The following is a 12,737-nucleotide window of genomic DNA, read 5'->3' on the forward strand; positions in this document are numbered from 1 at the left end:
TGATTACCTATGTTCTGTTCATTCCCTCCAGGGCACCTGACATTGGCCACTGTCTGAAGACAGGTTACTGGGCTAGATGGACCTTTGGTCTGACCATACATTTTTCTATCCACCCAGCTTCAGGTTCCATAGTAATGTTGTACCTGTTGTAGTATTCAGGAAAAATCTAAACTGTTGGGACTGTCTAGGTCCACTCTGAAAGACAAAGAACCCCAAAGACTTCAATCTCCTTGGCAGAAAATCCTGTTCTTCAACATCACTGCAACTTTGTATAGCTGACTATCAGGCTTTATTTGCGTAGTATGATTATCTGAACTGGGACAAAGTGTCATCTTTTATTGACAAACTCCCGTGGGAAGCAAAAACTGAGTTGAGATCTGTAGTATCTGAGAACTACCTGATGGCTAGAATCTCTCTTCAAGAAGCCTTGAACACCTGTGGCCATAGGCACTATCATGAGGAGAGATTCCCAAAGAAGTCCAAACTACTATTGGACATCTTCCCTTTGAAGAATCAGACCTTTTCAGCCCCTGTACAGATGAATCATGGTACTCCCTAAAGAATTCTAGAGCAGCGCTGGCATCACTAAGTATCATTAAGGTACTAGGGCCAGTTAAGACAGAGAATTTCCCCCTGTCAACAATAGAGGCCTACTGCCTTTGTTTCCAAGTCAGTTTCTTAGAGCTTGTCTACATTGGCAGTTTACAGCTCTGTAATTTTCTTGCTCAGGGGTGTAAAAAAACACACCCCAAGCGCTGCAAGTTTCAGCGCTGTAAAGTGTCAGTGTAGACCTATAGTTAGTTAATAACGTTGCTAGTGAAGACGTGCCCTTAGTCTCATGTCACCCGCCAGACAGCCCCCTCCTCTTCTGCTACCTACCCACCCACCCTGCATCACCATCCAATCAACAAGTCTGACTTTCGAGTCAAGAGCCATGTACCTGTTCCACCACAGCTTCCTTGTTCTCATCCCTATTTTTGGTTGCCACCTTCCCCATTTTTCTCAGGCATAGACTTGGATTACTTCAGACCAGTGGGTATTTGAGATTACAATTTCAGTCCTCTGTCCCAGCTGATCTGCCTTCTAATCCCTATTTGGGGGACCCATCTCCTGAGAAACAACTGAAGGAAGAAGGTAGATTCTTTACTTCAGCTAAGAGCCATTAGAAATAGTAATCCATGAATTCAAAGTTTCTATTCTTGCTATTTTCTTATTTCCAGAAGAGGGGAAAGCACCTAAGGTGACTAAAGAAATTCATACACTTGAATTTCATTCATTCAAATTCACAATGGTGAGCTAGCTTCCATCATTCTGTCTGGAGAAGCTCAGGATTGGCTTGCGGCTCTTGGCCTTCAGGATGCTTATTGCTATTCATCTGGTCCTCAGAAAATATCTTCAGATCACAGTAGGATATGACCTCTATTAGTTCAGGGCCTGTCTGTAGCCCTAAAAGTATTCACAAAATGTCTGGCAGTGGTGGCAGCCAATCTAACATAAGGAATGCCTGTTTACCTCTGCTTGGATAACTGGCTTCGGAGAGGGAAATCCCCCAGGGATTATCCAATGGCCTTTCCAGAGACCTCAACCTGTTGCACTCTCCAGGACTTGAGGTGAAATAAAAGTAGTTATCTGTCACTCCTACTCAGTCCATAGAACTTATAGGGACCTTTTATATTCCAAGCTGATGAAAGCATAGCTCTCTCTGAACAGGTTTCAGCCCACAGCATCCCTGATCTGCAATAACAGCAAGAAATGTAGGCCATATGATGATGTTCAGTTAAGTGTGACACCTCTTGCCAGACTTCACTTGTGCCCTCTCCAAGGATGCCTGAGATCTGTTTACGAATTTACCAAACACTATATGGATACTTACCTCAAGATCCCAAATCCCTTTTTATCTTCCCTGGACTAGAGGCAAATCCAGAGATTGTGTGCAAAGTGGTGTCATTCTGAACACCCCACCTCCCACAGCAACACACTCTACATAAGCCTCTGTGGCTAGTGGAGAGGAACCCAAACAAGCTACAGACTCATTTCTGATCTAGTTAAGAGTCCTCACTACATATAAAAGTGCTGAAACTCAATGTAATTTGTCTAATCTGCAGCGAATTTGTACTACTTCTGAAAGGAATCACAGTACAGATCCTGACAGACACCACCTCCTCAGTGTATTATGTCAACAAACAAGATGACATGCTCTGGTTTTCCATCAACAAACATGACAAATGCCCTCTCTTCTGGCCCGGAGCAAGTACCAGACCAGTGTTCCTCCATGATGCTTTCCTCGTTCTTTGGCCTCAATGTCTTTATGCATTTTCTTCTGTTCCCCTGATGCCAAGAGTCATAAGGAACATCAGGCAGGATGTAACCATAGGTTTCAGAGTAACAGCCGTGTTAGTCTGTATTCGCAAAAAGAAAAGGAGTACTTGTAGCACCTTAGAGACTAACCAATTTATTTGAGCATACAGCCCCTTATTAGGCAAGACAGTATTGACTCAAATTTCTGCTGCCTCTGTCCACAACAGCCATTGTAGGGGGCAAATTCTACCCCCAGTACCCATATTTCTGTATTTGTCTGCTTGGAAGTTGGCTAGTTGAATGCATCAGACAAGGATTGTTCCACAGAAATCCTAATACAGAGCAGGATCAAAATCAGTATATACATCAAAGTGGAAGAGATTTCCATCTGTTGATTCCTAATATGGTCTCAATCCATTGAAAGTTTCTATCCCCAACATTTGGGTTGTCCTCCAGCTCAAGCTATCAGGTCTCACGATCAGCTCTATCAAGGTTCATTTTGCTGCTGTTTCAGAAAACCACTCTCCTATTCAAACGTATAACTGTTCTCATATTCCACTGTTTCAAAATTTCTAAAAGGACTGGTTCAGGCCTATTCCCTGCATTCGGGAGCCTATCCCACTATGGGACCTTAATGTAGTTTTGATGGGTCTTGGAAGCCCCTTTTGCATGCTTATCTAAGTGCTCCCTCCACCATCTCACCCTTAAAACAGCCTTTCTGGTAGCTATCATCTGAGCCAGGTGGGCTTGTGAGGACCAAGCACTAATGGCATATACTCCGTGTATGGTATTCCATGGGGATAAAATTTCTTTGAAAAATGTGTGGTGTCTGACTTTCACTTAAACCGAACCATCTGTTCCCTAGCTTTCTTCCCCAAACCTCACTCAAACTCGGTGGAAGCCAAACTGCACACCTTAGATGTTTCCCAGGCCCTTCTTCATTACCTAGATAGAACAAAGTCATTTAGAAAATCACCTGTTTGTTCATGGCACTTGGAAAAGCACTTTAAGGCTGTTAGCTTCCCAGGGTTTTGCGGCATCTTGCTACCACTTCCCTTTAGTGGAAGGCTTGCCTGTGTACTACTTGTCAGCTCCCTGACTCCATTAGCCATGAGCAACATAAGTACTCCCCTCTTAGTCCATGCAGGCTCCACTTTTCCTCTGTAGGTTAGTGATAGCCATACTCCAAGCCCCCTGAGTATCTCTCTGAAGTATCCATCAACCTCATTCACCGGACACTCAGAATTCGAGATTCACTGTTCCCAAAGGAATAGTACCCCCAACTTACGAGTTAGACCTTGGATGACTGCACCGTTTAAGACATAGCACTTAGACATGTTTATAGTGAAAACAAGTAAAAGCTTATTTAACAAAGTATAGATAATTGAGAAGCAGCAAGTGGAAGTTTTAGAAACTAATGATTACATGTAAAATAGAACACACATTCTAGAACAGTGGTTCTCAAACTTTAGTATTGGTGACCCCTTTCACATAGCAAGCCTCTGTGTGCAACCCCCACTTATAAATTAAAAACACTTTTTTACATATTTAACACCATTATAAATGCTGGAGGCAAAGCAGGGTTTGGGGTGGAGGCTGACCGTTTGCGACCCCTCATGTAATAACCTTGTGACCTCCTGAGGGGTCCTGACCCTCAGTTTGAGAAGCCCTGTTCTAGAACTAGACATGATTAACAATATAGTTTTCTGTCTAATGAAGTTTAATTCACCCAAGTCTTTGCAGCATTTTCCAACCGGGTTGGCTTTGACAATCCTTTCATAAGATAGGCTCTTTACTTGTAAACAAGATACCCCTGGCACTTTTTGTTTTCCTGCAGTTTTGCTCTCATGTGATTTCTCAATCTCCATGAGCTTCAGCCTTAGTAATGCAAATAGGCCTATGCTGGGAAGTGGACAGTATACATATGACTAGCCAGAGAGAAAGACATGTCTCTTCCCTCTGACCTGACAGGAGCAGGTTTATCATCTTCAGGTGATCTGCCTTAACTCATACATTAAGAACTTAATTTTCAGAAGAAATATTTAAGTCCTTAAACGTTATGTCTTCATGAATTTCAAGATGATAATGCTGACTAGTGGGCTACTGGCATGTGAGGTCTCTACCAAGAGCCATGTTTTGGTAAACTTAATATGCATATGTTTGGCCCAAGGCATCCCTGTAAAACTCTATGCCCCCCTGTACCCTCTGCCAGTTGGCACAAAAATGTTCTTGGGTCACAAGGGCCAACCCATCTCTTCTCAGATGTGCAGGTTGGTTACCCCATGCATTAAAGTCTCCTACCAGTTATCAAGTCTACCTCTCCTTTCAGGAATCAGGACACACTCAGCTGGAGCTCAAGCAGTCTCTTCAGGTTGCTTAATGATATTCCTTACTGAAATCTGCAGAGCAGCTACATGGAGTTTAGTTTATACTTTTACAATATGTTTTACCCTGGATTTGGCTTCTAGATCAGATGCCAAATTTGAGACACACATTCTTTAGTCCTAATTTAGATAAACATAGGACTCCATGGATTCTCTCATAGTGCTCATGGAATCGCTAGTGAGTCATCACAAGTGAAATCTACATGGACAAAGACTCAAAGAGAAAGGTTACTTATGTTGTAACTGTGGATCTTCTAAATGTTTTGTACCTCTGGATCTCATGACCTGCCCTCTGTCCCAGCCCTATTTGGAGTCCAACTCTGCTGGGATTCTGAATTATCAAGAGAGTTGATCAGGACCATTCTTCCCAATGTGCCCTCAGATGTAGGAGGTGCACAAGCACAGGCAGAGCACAGACACAGCCTGAATGGATGTTGCTGGTCATAAGATATGGCTCTTGTGCACATGAGGCACATGCACACCATATGTGGCATCCAATAGCCACTGTTACTGTAGTTTTTACTTTTTCTGAAGTCCAAGTCTACTTAACTTTTTTAATACATTGGATGATATAAAAATTCTGTGAAGGGAAAAGTAAAATTAGAGACTTCATTAAAAGTTGAAAGCTTTTTGGGAGAAGTGGCTACGTGACCTAACAGTGATATTATGGTGGTAACTCTCAGGCCAGGACTTTCAGAAACTGTATAAATTGAGATTGTCCATATTTAACCTCCTAAATAAGCAGCCTGATTTTCATACTTCACAACATCCAGCAACTCCTGTTGACTTAAGTGGGATGAGTACAGCACTTTGGAAGTTCAGGCACCTAAATAAGTTGTACTGACTTTTAAAATCTTGGGCTTAATTTTCTGTTCCAACAATTTCTTTTTTTCAGTTTGCAAGTTTCACAGACACTTAACTCCTTAAACTCAAGGTCTCACAGTCATTATCTTAGCAGAAACCTTCATGCAACTCCTGAAAATTGAAATGTTTGTATTAAACTCCAAAAATTTCCTCCCAAATTGAATTTTAAGAGGTTATGTGCACCATTGAGGATTTGATAAAACTAAAAATTTTAGACCATCTATATTTGAGAATCTTTTACAAAATTAGATTTATCAAAGGTTTTCAAAGTTACAAGTTCCATAACTCTGTATTAGGCTATTAGGACATACTTTCCAAAACACTTTTCTCTCACCTAAGAAAAATCATAATACACTTCAGGTAAAGATTTCAGCTGCCTTTCTTCTTAAAGTTGAGGAGTGGGTGTTGATATCTCTTAGAAACTTTTTCTTAATTGTGGGCTGTTCTGGTTTCTTAAGTATATCCCCCTACATTTTTGTGTCGGGGTAATGAACAATATTTAATGGTAGTTGTACAGATTGAATAAGAACTTAAATTCAGATACCAGGTTTTTTAAAATGGTAGATTACAATAGTATGAAATGCTGCATGATAAAGCACTCTTAGCCCTGGAATATCTAAAGGATAATATCCTTAGCACTTCCTATAATTTAGTAAAACTTGTGTAGGAAAGAATGATATAATACACTCTGGGCTGGGTGATCATTCCCACATCAACCACAGACTTCCTGTGTGATCATGTTGGGAAATCACTTAACCTACCTTCTACTCCTCTCCTGTAACATAGGAAAAACATGCCTTGCCTTGCCTGCATGCTGAGAGGATAAAATCCATCAGTAAATTAGGCATCCAGATACTAGAGTGAACTTTGTGCAAGTACCTAAATAGACTTGTTTTTGCATGGAAGAAAAATGTAAAAGCTCCATAGATGAAAGTGAAATAAAACTAATTTGAGTGAGATTGAACAAAGCTTTTAAGAACAGTTGTGGCAACTCTACAGGTTTTTTAGATTGAAGCTCTTACAGTTCAGCAATCTGCTCTTTTTAGACAATGCATAAAAATACTCCTGTGAAAGTTATTGCAGTAAAAACTTCAAGATAAGTTTATAATTTCATACTGTTCTTCTCTGGAAGGTTTTTTACCTTCCAGATTGATTTTTTTTTTCTCCTTTCAGCTTTTTTTTTGGCCAATCCACGCAATACTTAAGCTATGTGGGCAATTAGAGCATAAATGCTATTTTGTTTATAGTTTGAAGTCTCAAGACAGGATTTTTATAGAATTTTTTTTACCTCATCCATGTTAAATAAAACCTTATCAACTTTGCATAGCCAGAAAATAAAATCTTCCAGGTAAGACCACTGTTAGAAGTTGAATGTCCATCTTGTGTTTTGCCACAATAGCAATGTATTTGCACATTATAGTTGGATAGGCTTGTAAAAGCAAACTACAAAAACTTAAATTACAATATTTTGACTAAACCCTTTCTTAATGTTTTTAACAAATTGTTTTGTTTTTGTGTTTGAAGGCCATTTAGATATGGTTCGTTTTCTGCTTGAAGCTGGAGCTGATCAAGAACATAAAACAGATGAGATGCACACAGCCCTAATGGAGGCCTGCATGGTAAATAGCATTTGGTGAATCAATTTTGATTGGGGTGAGAGGCATAAAAGGGGTTGGTAGAACAAAGCAAGCCTTTTTTGGTTAATGAGATTTTTTTTTAATCCACTGATCTGGAAAAAAATACTAATTTTTTTTTTTTAGGGATGTCTTGCTAAGAATACCTTTTTAAAGTGGTTTGTCAAAAGGCAGCCTGGCTCTTAGATTTAGTTCTCTGTGTGGAAAAAATAGTTCTTTTGTTATATTGAGTTTGCCCTACAATGTGCTTTTTGGTGCAACTGTCTTTTAGTGGCTTTCAAAGTGTGAGGCATGCCCCTGCGGGGGGGACATGGAGGGGTGGCAAAGTGGGGCTGCAGCAGTGGGGAGGGCACACAGGGAGTCCCCAGTGGTCAAGGGCCAGGGGCGGGGGGGGGGGGGGGGGGCGGAGTGTAGGAGGAAGGAATGCATACCAGCCCCACAGCAGCCAGCTTGTCTACCCACCTTCCTTTTTTGACCATTGGGACTCCCCTTATTGCTCTCCTGACCTGGACACCTGGCTAGCTGCAGCTCCTTGTATTTTAAATGCTCCAGAGCCTGTGGGAGTGAGAGGCTGTGGACCTGGGAGAGAGGGAGGGTGAGGAGCCCTGAGGAGCCTTGTTTCACTCCAAGCTGCTATAGGCTCCTTCAGTGATGGAGGCAGCCATCCTGCTGCTGTCCCAAATGTGAGCCACCCAGCACCCTTGATAAGTCACTTCCTGCTCTGGATGGGAGCTGTTGTGACTCACATGGGGAAAGGAAAGTAAAGCCTCCCCACCCCAAAAAGGGACCTCTTTAGAGAGAATCACTGCAGTTTGGTTTTCAGGATGCAGTGTCCTCATTAAGGCTACATTTTAGTCACAGGTATTTTTAGTAAAAGTCATGGAAGGGTCATGGGCAGTCAACTAAAATTCACAGCCCATGACGTGTCCATGACTTGTGCTATACCCCTGATTAAATCTTGGGAGTGCCGTGGGTGTTCAAGTGGGGGGCGACTCGGATGGCGCCACGGATGCTCGGGGGCATGTGCTTGACGGTCCAGGACCCCCACGGGTGTTGGAGGAGGCGGGTGCTTGGGGATTGGGGTGGCAGCCCAGGACCCCCGCTGGTGCTGGGGTCAGGATTGGTGGGACTGGCAGCTCCCTACCTGGCTTCTCAGAAACGGTGATATGTCCCTCCCTAAGCTCCTAGCTCCACGAACTGCCTCCGCCCACAGCTCCCATTTGCTGGGAACTGCGGCCATGTTGCCTTTTCCAGGGAGGCGCCCCCCCCACAAGGTAAGCACCACTCAGAGCCCTCACCCCCTCCCACACCCCAGCACTGAGCCACCTCCCACACCCAAACTTATCCTGCGGCGGGCAGTGTCCCAAGACTGCCCCAGCCGCAGCTGGCGCGACTGGCCTAGGGACTGCCTGAGGTGCTTGCCAGTTGCACCGGCCACTGCAGAAGTCATGGAGGTCACAGAATCACAGCCTTAGTTGTCATCTGGTAAGACGAGGTGCCAGAGTGACAACTGGCTGATGGAGAAGATTCACAAAAGGAATATAAGAATGGAAATATTGGTCAATATTTAAATATCCGGATATTGCTAAACCAAACTTTACATTTTTATTTTATGGTGTGACTGTCACAAGTTTTGATAAATTGGATGTATCCTCATTTGTCAGACAAGTGCTATCAAATCCAAATAGAGGGTGTTTTTCACTTAGTTTCTTCTGGTGTGCAGACAGGCTTCCTTAGTTATCTTGCCTCTGCTGAGACACAGTCTTTCCAGGCATTGTTGAAGCTCTGGATCTAACATAGAACAGAAGAGGACAAAGGAAACTTCTTTCTAGTAATACCTAGGAAGTGCTAACAATAGCACCCCATTCTGCCAGTTCTGGCCCCATTTCCACTGTGGTCTTACTTGAAGCTGCAGCCACCAGATCCAACCAAGAGTAGGAGCAATTCTGAACCAGGTGAACACTCTTCTTCCACTGCCCTTTGTGGTCTTTGGATATCCACAGCTCTTCCCAAGTTTCCCCTTTTTCCCAAAACCCCCTTTAAAGAAACTTCTAGGAGGGCCTAGACTCAACTGTGAGCTTACAAAACATGCTGAAGGTAAGTCTTCGCCTACTCTGTCACAATAAGGGATTCCATTAATCAGGAGCCCTATAGCCTGGATGGATCAGGCCTTTGCAGCCTCCTTGGTCTCACTAACAAATTACCTTTTGCCTTCTGTCACAGAGTCACAAGGTCTAGCCTATGCCCCTGCCTGTAACCAGTCTCCTGGGAGCGATCTCTTTAATGTGACAGGCCCCAAGGACCCACATAGTTCCATGGGCAGACCTATGGCCTTCAAGATTGGGCCTTTGGCATCAGCAGTCCCTGTCTCTCTCTGTGACTCCTTCCAGTGAATCCAGTCATGCCAGACTTGCTGGAAGCTTGTATTGTACCCCTTCAGGGCACACTGCTCTGAATATTTACAGTGACACAGGCAACCTTTTCAAAACAAGGTAACAATTTGTTAGTCACGTGGCCTACAGTATCTGAAAGTCCTTATGTTATCAGTGAGAGGCAGAAGCTAAGCCATAGTCCATCCCAGTCAAACCAATGCCATGATGAGCCAGCCAAGCTGTGATGGACTCCCGCTCGACTCCATCTCTTGTCCTTTTGTCCACCCAGGTGAGCTCCTGAGTCCCTTCAAAGAGCTGTCCTTCTCCGCATCACCTGACACCTTTTCCTCTTTGTTCTCAATCTTAGTTCACACATCTCATTGGCCAGGGTTTCCTCCTGATAGGCGTGGATTGTTCAGTCATTAAGGTGTCTGTCTTCATGGATCCTCTGTTGATTTGGATCACTTAAACCTGTTCCTTAATGGTGCGGACAGCTAGGTGAGACACCTGTGTGTCATGTTCTACCTTGAGCAGACTTAATCCTTCCCCCCCCACTGGGTAACCACGCAAGGTGTGGGAGGAAACTGAGGCGCACACATGCATCGTAAAAATATTTTTACAAATTCCCACTTTGTCACACCTTCCTTTCAAGAAAACTTACTCAGAGCTCCATGTACACAGCAAGCACACTCCTTGGACCCTTTCCTACTCTTCGAGGTGGAGAGGAACATCATCCTTTCCTTCCTCCTATATGGTGTCTTCTGAAAAAGGTGAGCTAGAATTTGATTGACTTGCTCACTGTGTCCTGGGTTTCTTTTTCCTTTCACTTTCTTATTCCTCCAAAAACCCTCAGGGTCATTTTGGAGCAGTGAAGTTAATTGGGCTCCTATCTAACAAAAACCTTAATCTCTCTGGAGGAACAGAAATCAGAATGAGAACAAGTGCCTTATTTTCTTCTAGGGCTGAACCTCAGTGCTGATTCTGCCTATCCACTGCTGTATAGCAGATATTATGTAAAGTGGATCATGTCCTCATCTGATTCAGTGTCTTCACGATCCACTCCTGGGAGAATTTTGTGCCACTGTGTGTGCGCATAATTGAGTTGCGCATATTTTTAATTTTTTGCACAGAAAAAAGCTTCTGCTGGACAGTTGCTGCAGTTCCACCTTTTGCTCACCAGAGGGCACTGTGGCACTAGAACAGAGCAGCAGCTCCGGTCCAGCTAGGAAAGAGAGAGCACACCTTCCTTCTTCACAGTGCCTTTTGGGCTAGGTCAGGCGACAGACAGCATGGGGTTGCTGGGAGGTCATAGACAGGCTCGTAAGGGCTAGTGTGGGAGGGCAGACTGGGGCAGGGGCTGAATGGGAGTGGTGGTGGGGGAGTGGAGTTGCAGGGCCACATGGGGACCGGGGTGGTGTGGCTGAGTAGGGGCACAGACACATGGGGATGTGGGAAGGGGTGCAGGGCTTCAGGGGGATGGGGGAATGGGGGTGGAGGGACACATGTGGACACGGGCAGGTGTGCCTGACTGAATGGAAGAAGCTAGGAGTCAGCCAGGATCTGCATGGGGGAAGCTCCCTAACAATCCCTCCCCACCCCCTCAAAAAAACCTGTTCCATACTTTTCCCAACCATACACAACAACCCTCCAAGTTCACAACAGGCTTCTTCCCAGCAATTACTTCCCTCTCCCTCAGCTCCTCTGTTACCGCTGATTCCAAAGTCTTTGCACTGCTTCTGAGGGATGTGGGAAATACAGTTCAGTACTGTAGTTTAAATTAATTATTACTCAGAGTTCTGTAAGGAAGCTATTTGTCAAACATTTCCTGAATCTTTTTTGTTGTCTGTATTGTTACAGACGTACTTGCTGACAGATATTTTGAAATTAATGACCAAAAATAGTTGAAAAAAAGTTGTGTTTTGACAAAATATGCAGAAATTAACAGAATTTGGAAATATTGTGCTTGGAATTTTTAGTTTTTTGGTGCAGAATTCTCCCAGGAGTACCTACCAAAGAACCTCCTTGGGCTCTTCAGCCTGGATCCTGACTTCTGTGACCTCTGGCTATCTCAAAATGGGACTCATTCTCTTCCCTTCTAACCACTGGGACTCTGCCTCCCAGAAGGAAGGTAGAAGGGGGGAGAGGGTATGCTATACAATAATTCAAACTGCTGGTGCACAGCTCTGTGCCTTCTACCCCCCTAGAACAGCCATCCAGTGGCTTATTGAGATCTAACCAGACAAAGCGTTTGCTCCATGCTGTAATTTGTGGTAGACAGGAACCACTGTATGTGCTTCACTGGTGTTAATATGGCCAAGATTACACCCACTTGAGGTCAATGTCTTGGACACCTCCACCTTGGCCCAGAGAGCAATGTAGATCCATCCCTGGGGAGGGAGAGATCACCTACTAGCCTTGTCTCCTTGCCCTTACTTTTAAGGGCACCCAGCTGTTTACACTGTACCTTGAAGGAGTTATCAAAGATATGCTTCTCCCCTAAGGAGAGGCAGGCCTAACTTCCTCAGTGAAGAAATTATTAGTGAACTACAAACTGAAGAGAAAAGGAGTACTTGTGGCACCTTAGAGACTAACCAATTTATTTGAGCATGAGCTTTCGTGAGCTACAGCTCACTTCATCAGATGTTTACCGTGGAAACTGCAGCAGACTTTATATACACACAGAGAATATGAAACAATATCTCCTCCCACCCCACTGTCCTGCTGGTAAGAGCTTATCTAAAGTGATCAACAGGTGGGCCATTTCCAGCACAAAGCCAGGTTTTCTCACCCTCCACCCCCCCACACAAATTCACTCTCCTGCTGGTGCTAGCCCATCCAAAGTGACAACTCTTTACATAATCAAGTCAGGCTATTTCCTGCATAGATCAAGGTTTTCTCACATCCCCCCCACCCCCATACACACACAAACTCACTCTCCTGCTGGTAATAGCTCATCTAAACTGACCACTCTTCAGGTTTAAATCCAAGTTAAACCAGAACATCGGGGGGGGGGGGGGGGGGGTAGGAAAAAACAAGAGGAAACAGGCTACCTTGCATAATGACTTAGCCACTCCCAGTCTCTATTTAAGCCTAAATTAATAGTATCCAATTTGCAAATGAATTCCAATTCAGCAGTTTCTCGCTGGAGTCTGGATTTGAAGTTTTTTTGTTTTAAGATAGCGACC

General features: G+C 43.9%; 1 protein-coding gene across 13 annotated transcripts in view; it reads left to right on the forward strand.

Moving 5' to 3' along the window:
* Positions 1–12,737, forward strand: part of ANKHD1 (ankyrin repeat and KH domain containing 1) — a 213,748-nt gene that overhangs the window by 105,353 nt on the left and 95,658 nt on the right. For all 13 annotated transcript variants that reach the window (XM_048862541.2, XM_048862545.2, XM_048862543.2 and 10 more), the window contains exon 7: positions 7,071–7,165. In XM_048862541.2, the coding sequence (XP_048718498.1) occupies positions 7,071–7,165 (95 nt within the window). The remainder of the gene's footprint in view (positions 1–7,070; positions 7,166–12,737) is intronic.

The sequence above is a fragment of the Caretta caretta genome, chromosome 8 (genome assembly GCF_965140235.1).
Source record: "Caretta caretta isolate rCarCar2 chromosome 8, rCarCar1.hap1, whole genome shotgun sequence".
NCBI lineage: Eukaryota > Metazoa > Chordata > Testudines > Cheloniidae > Caretta > Caretta caretta.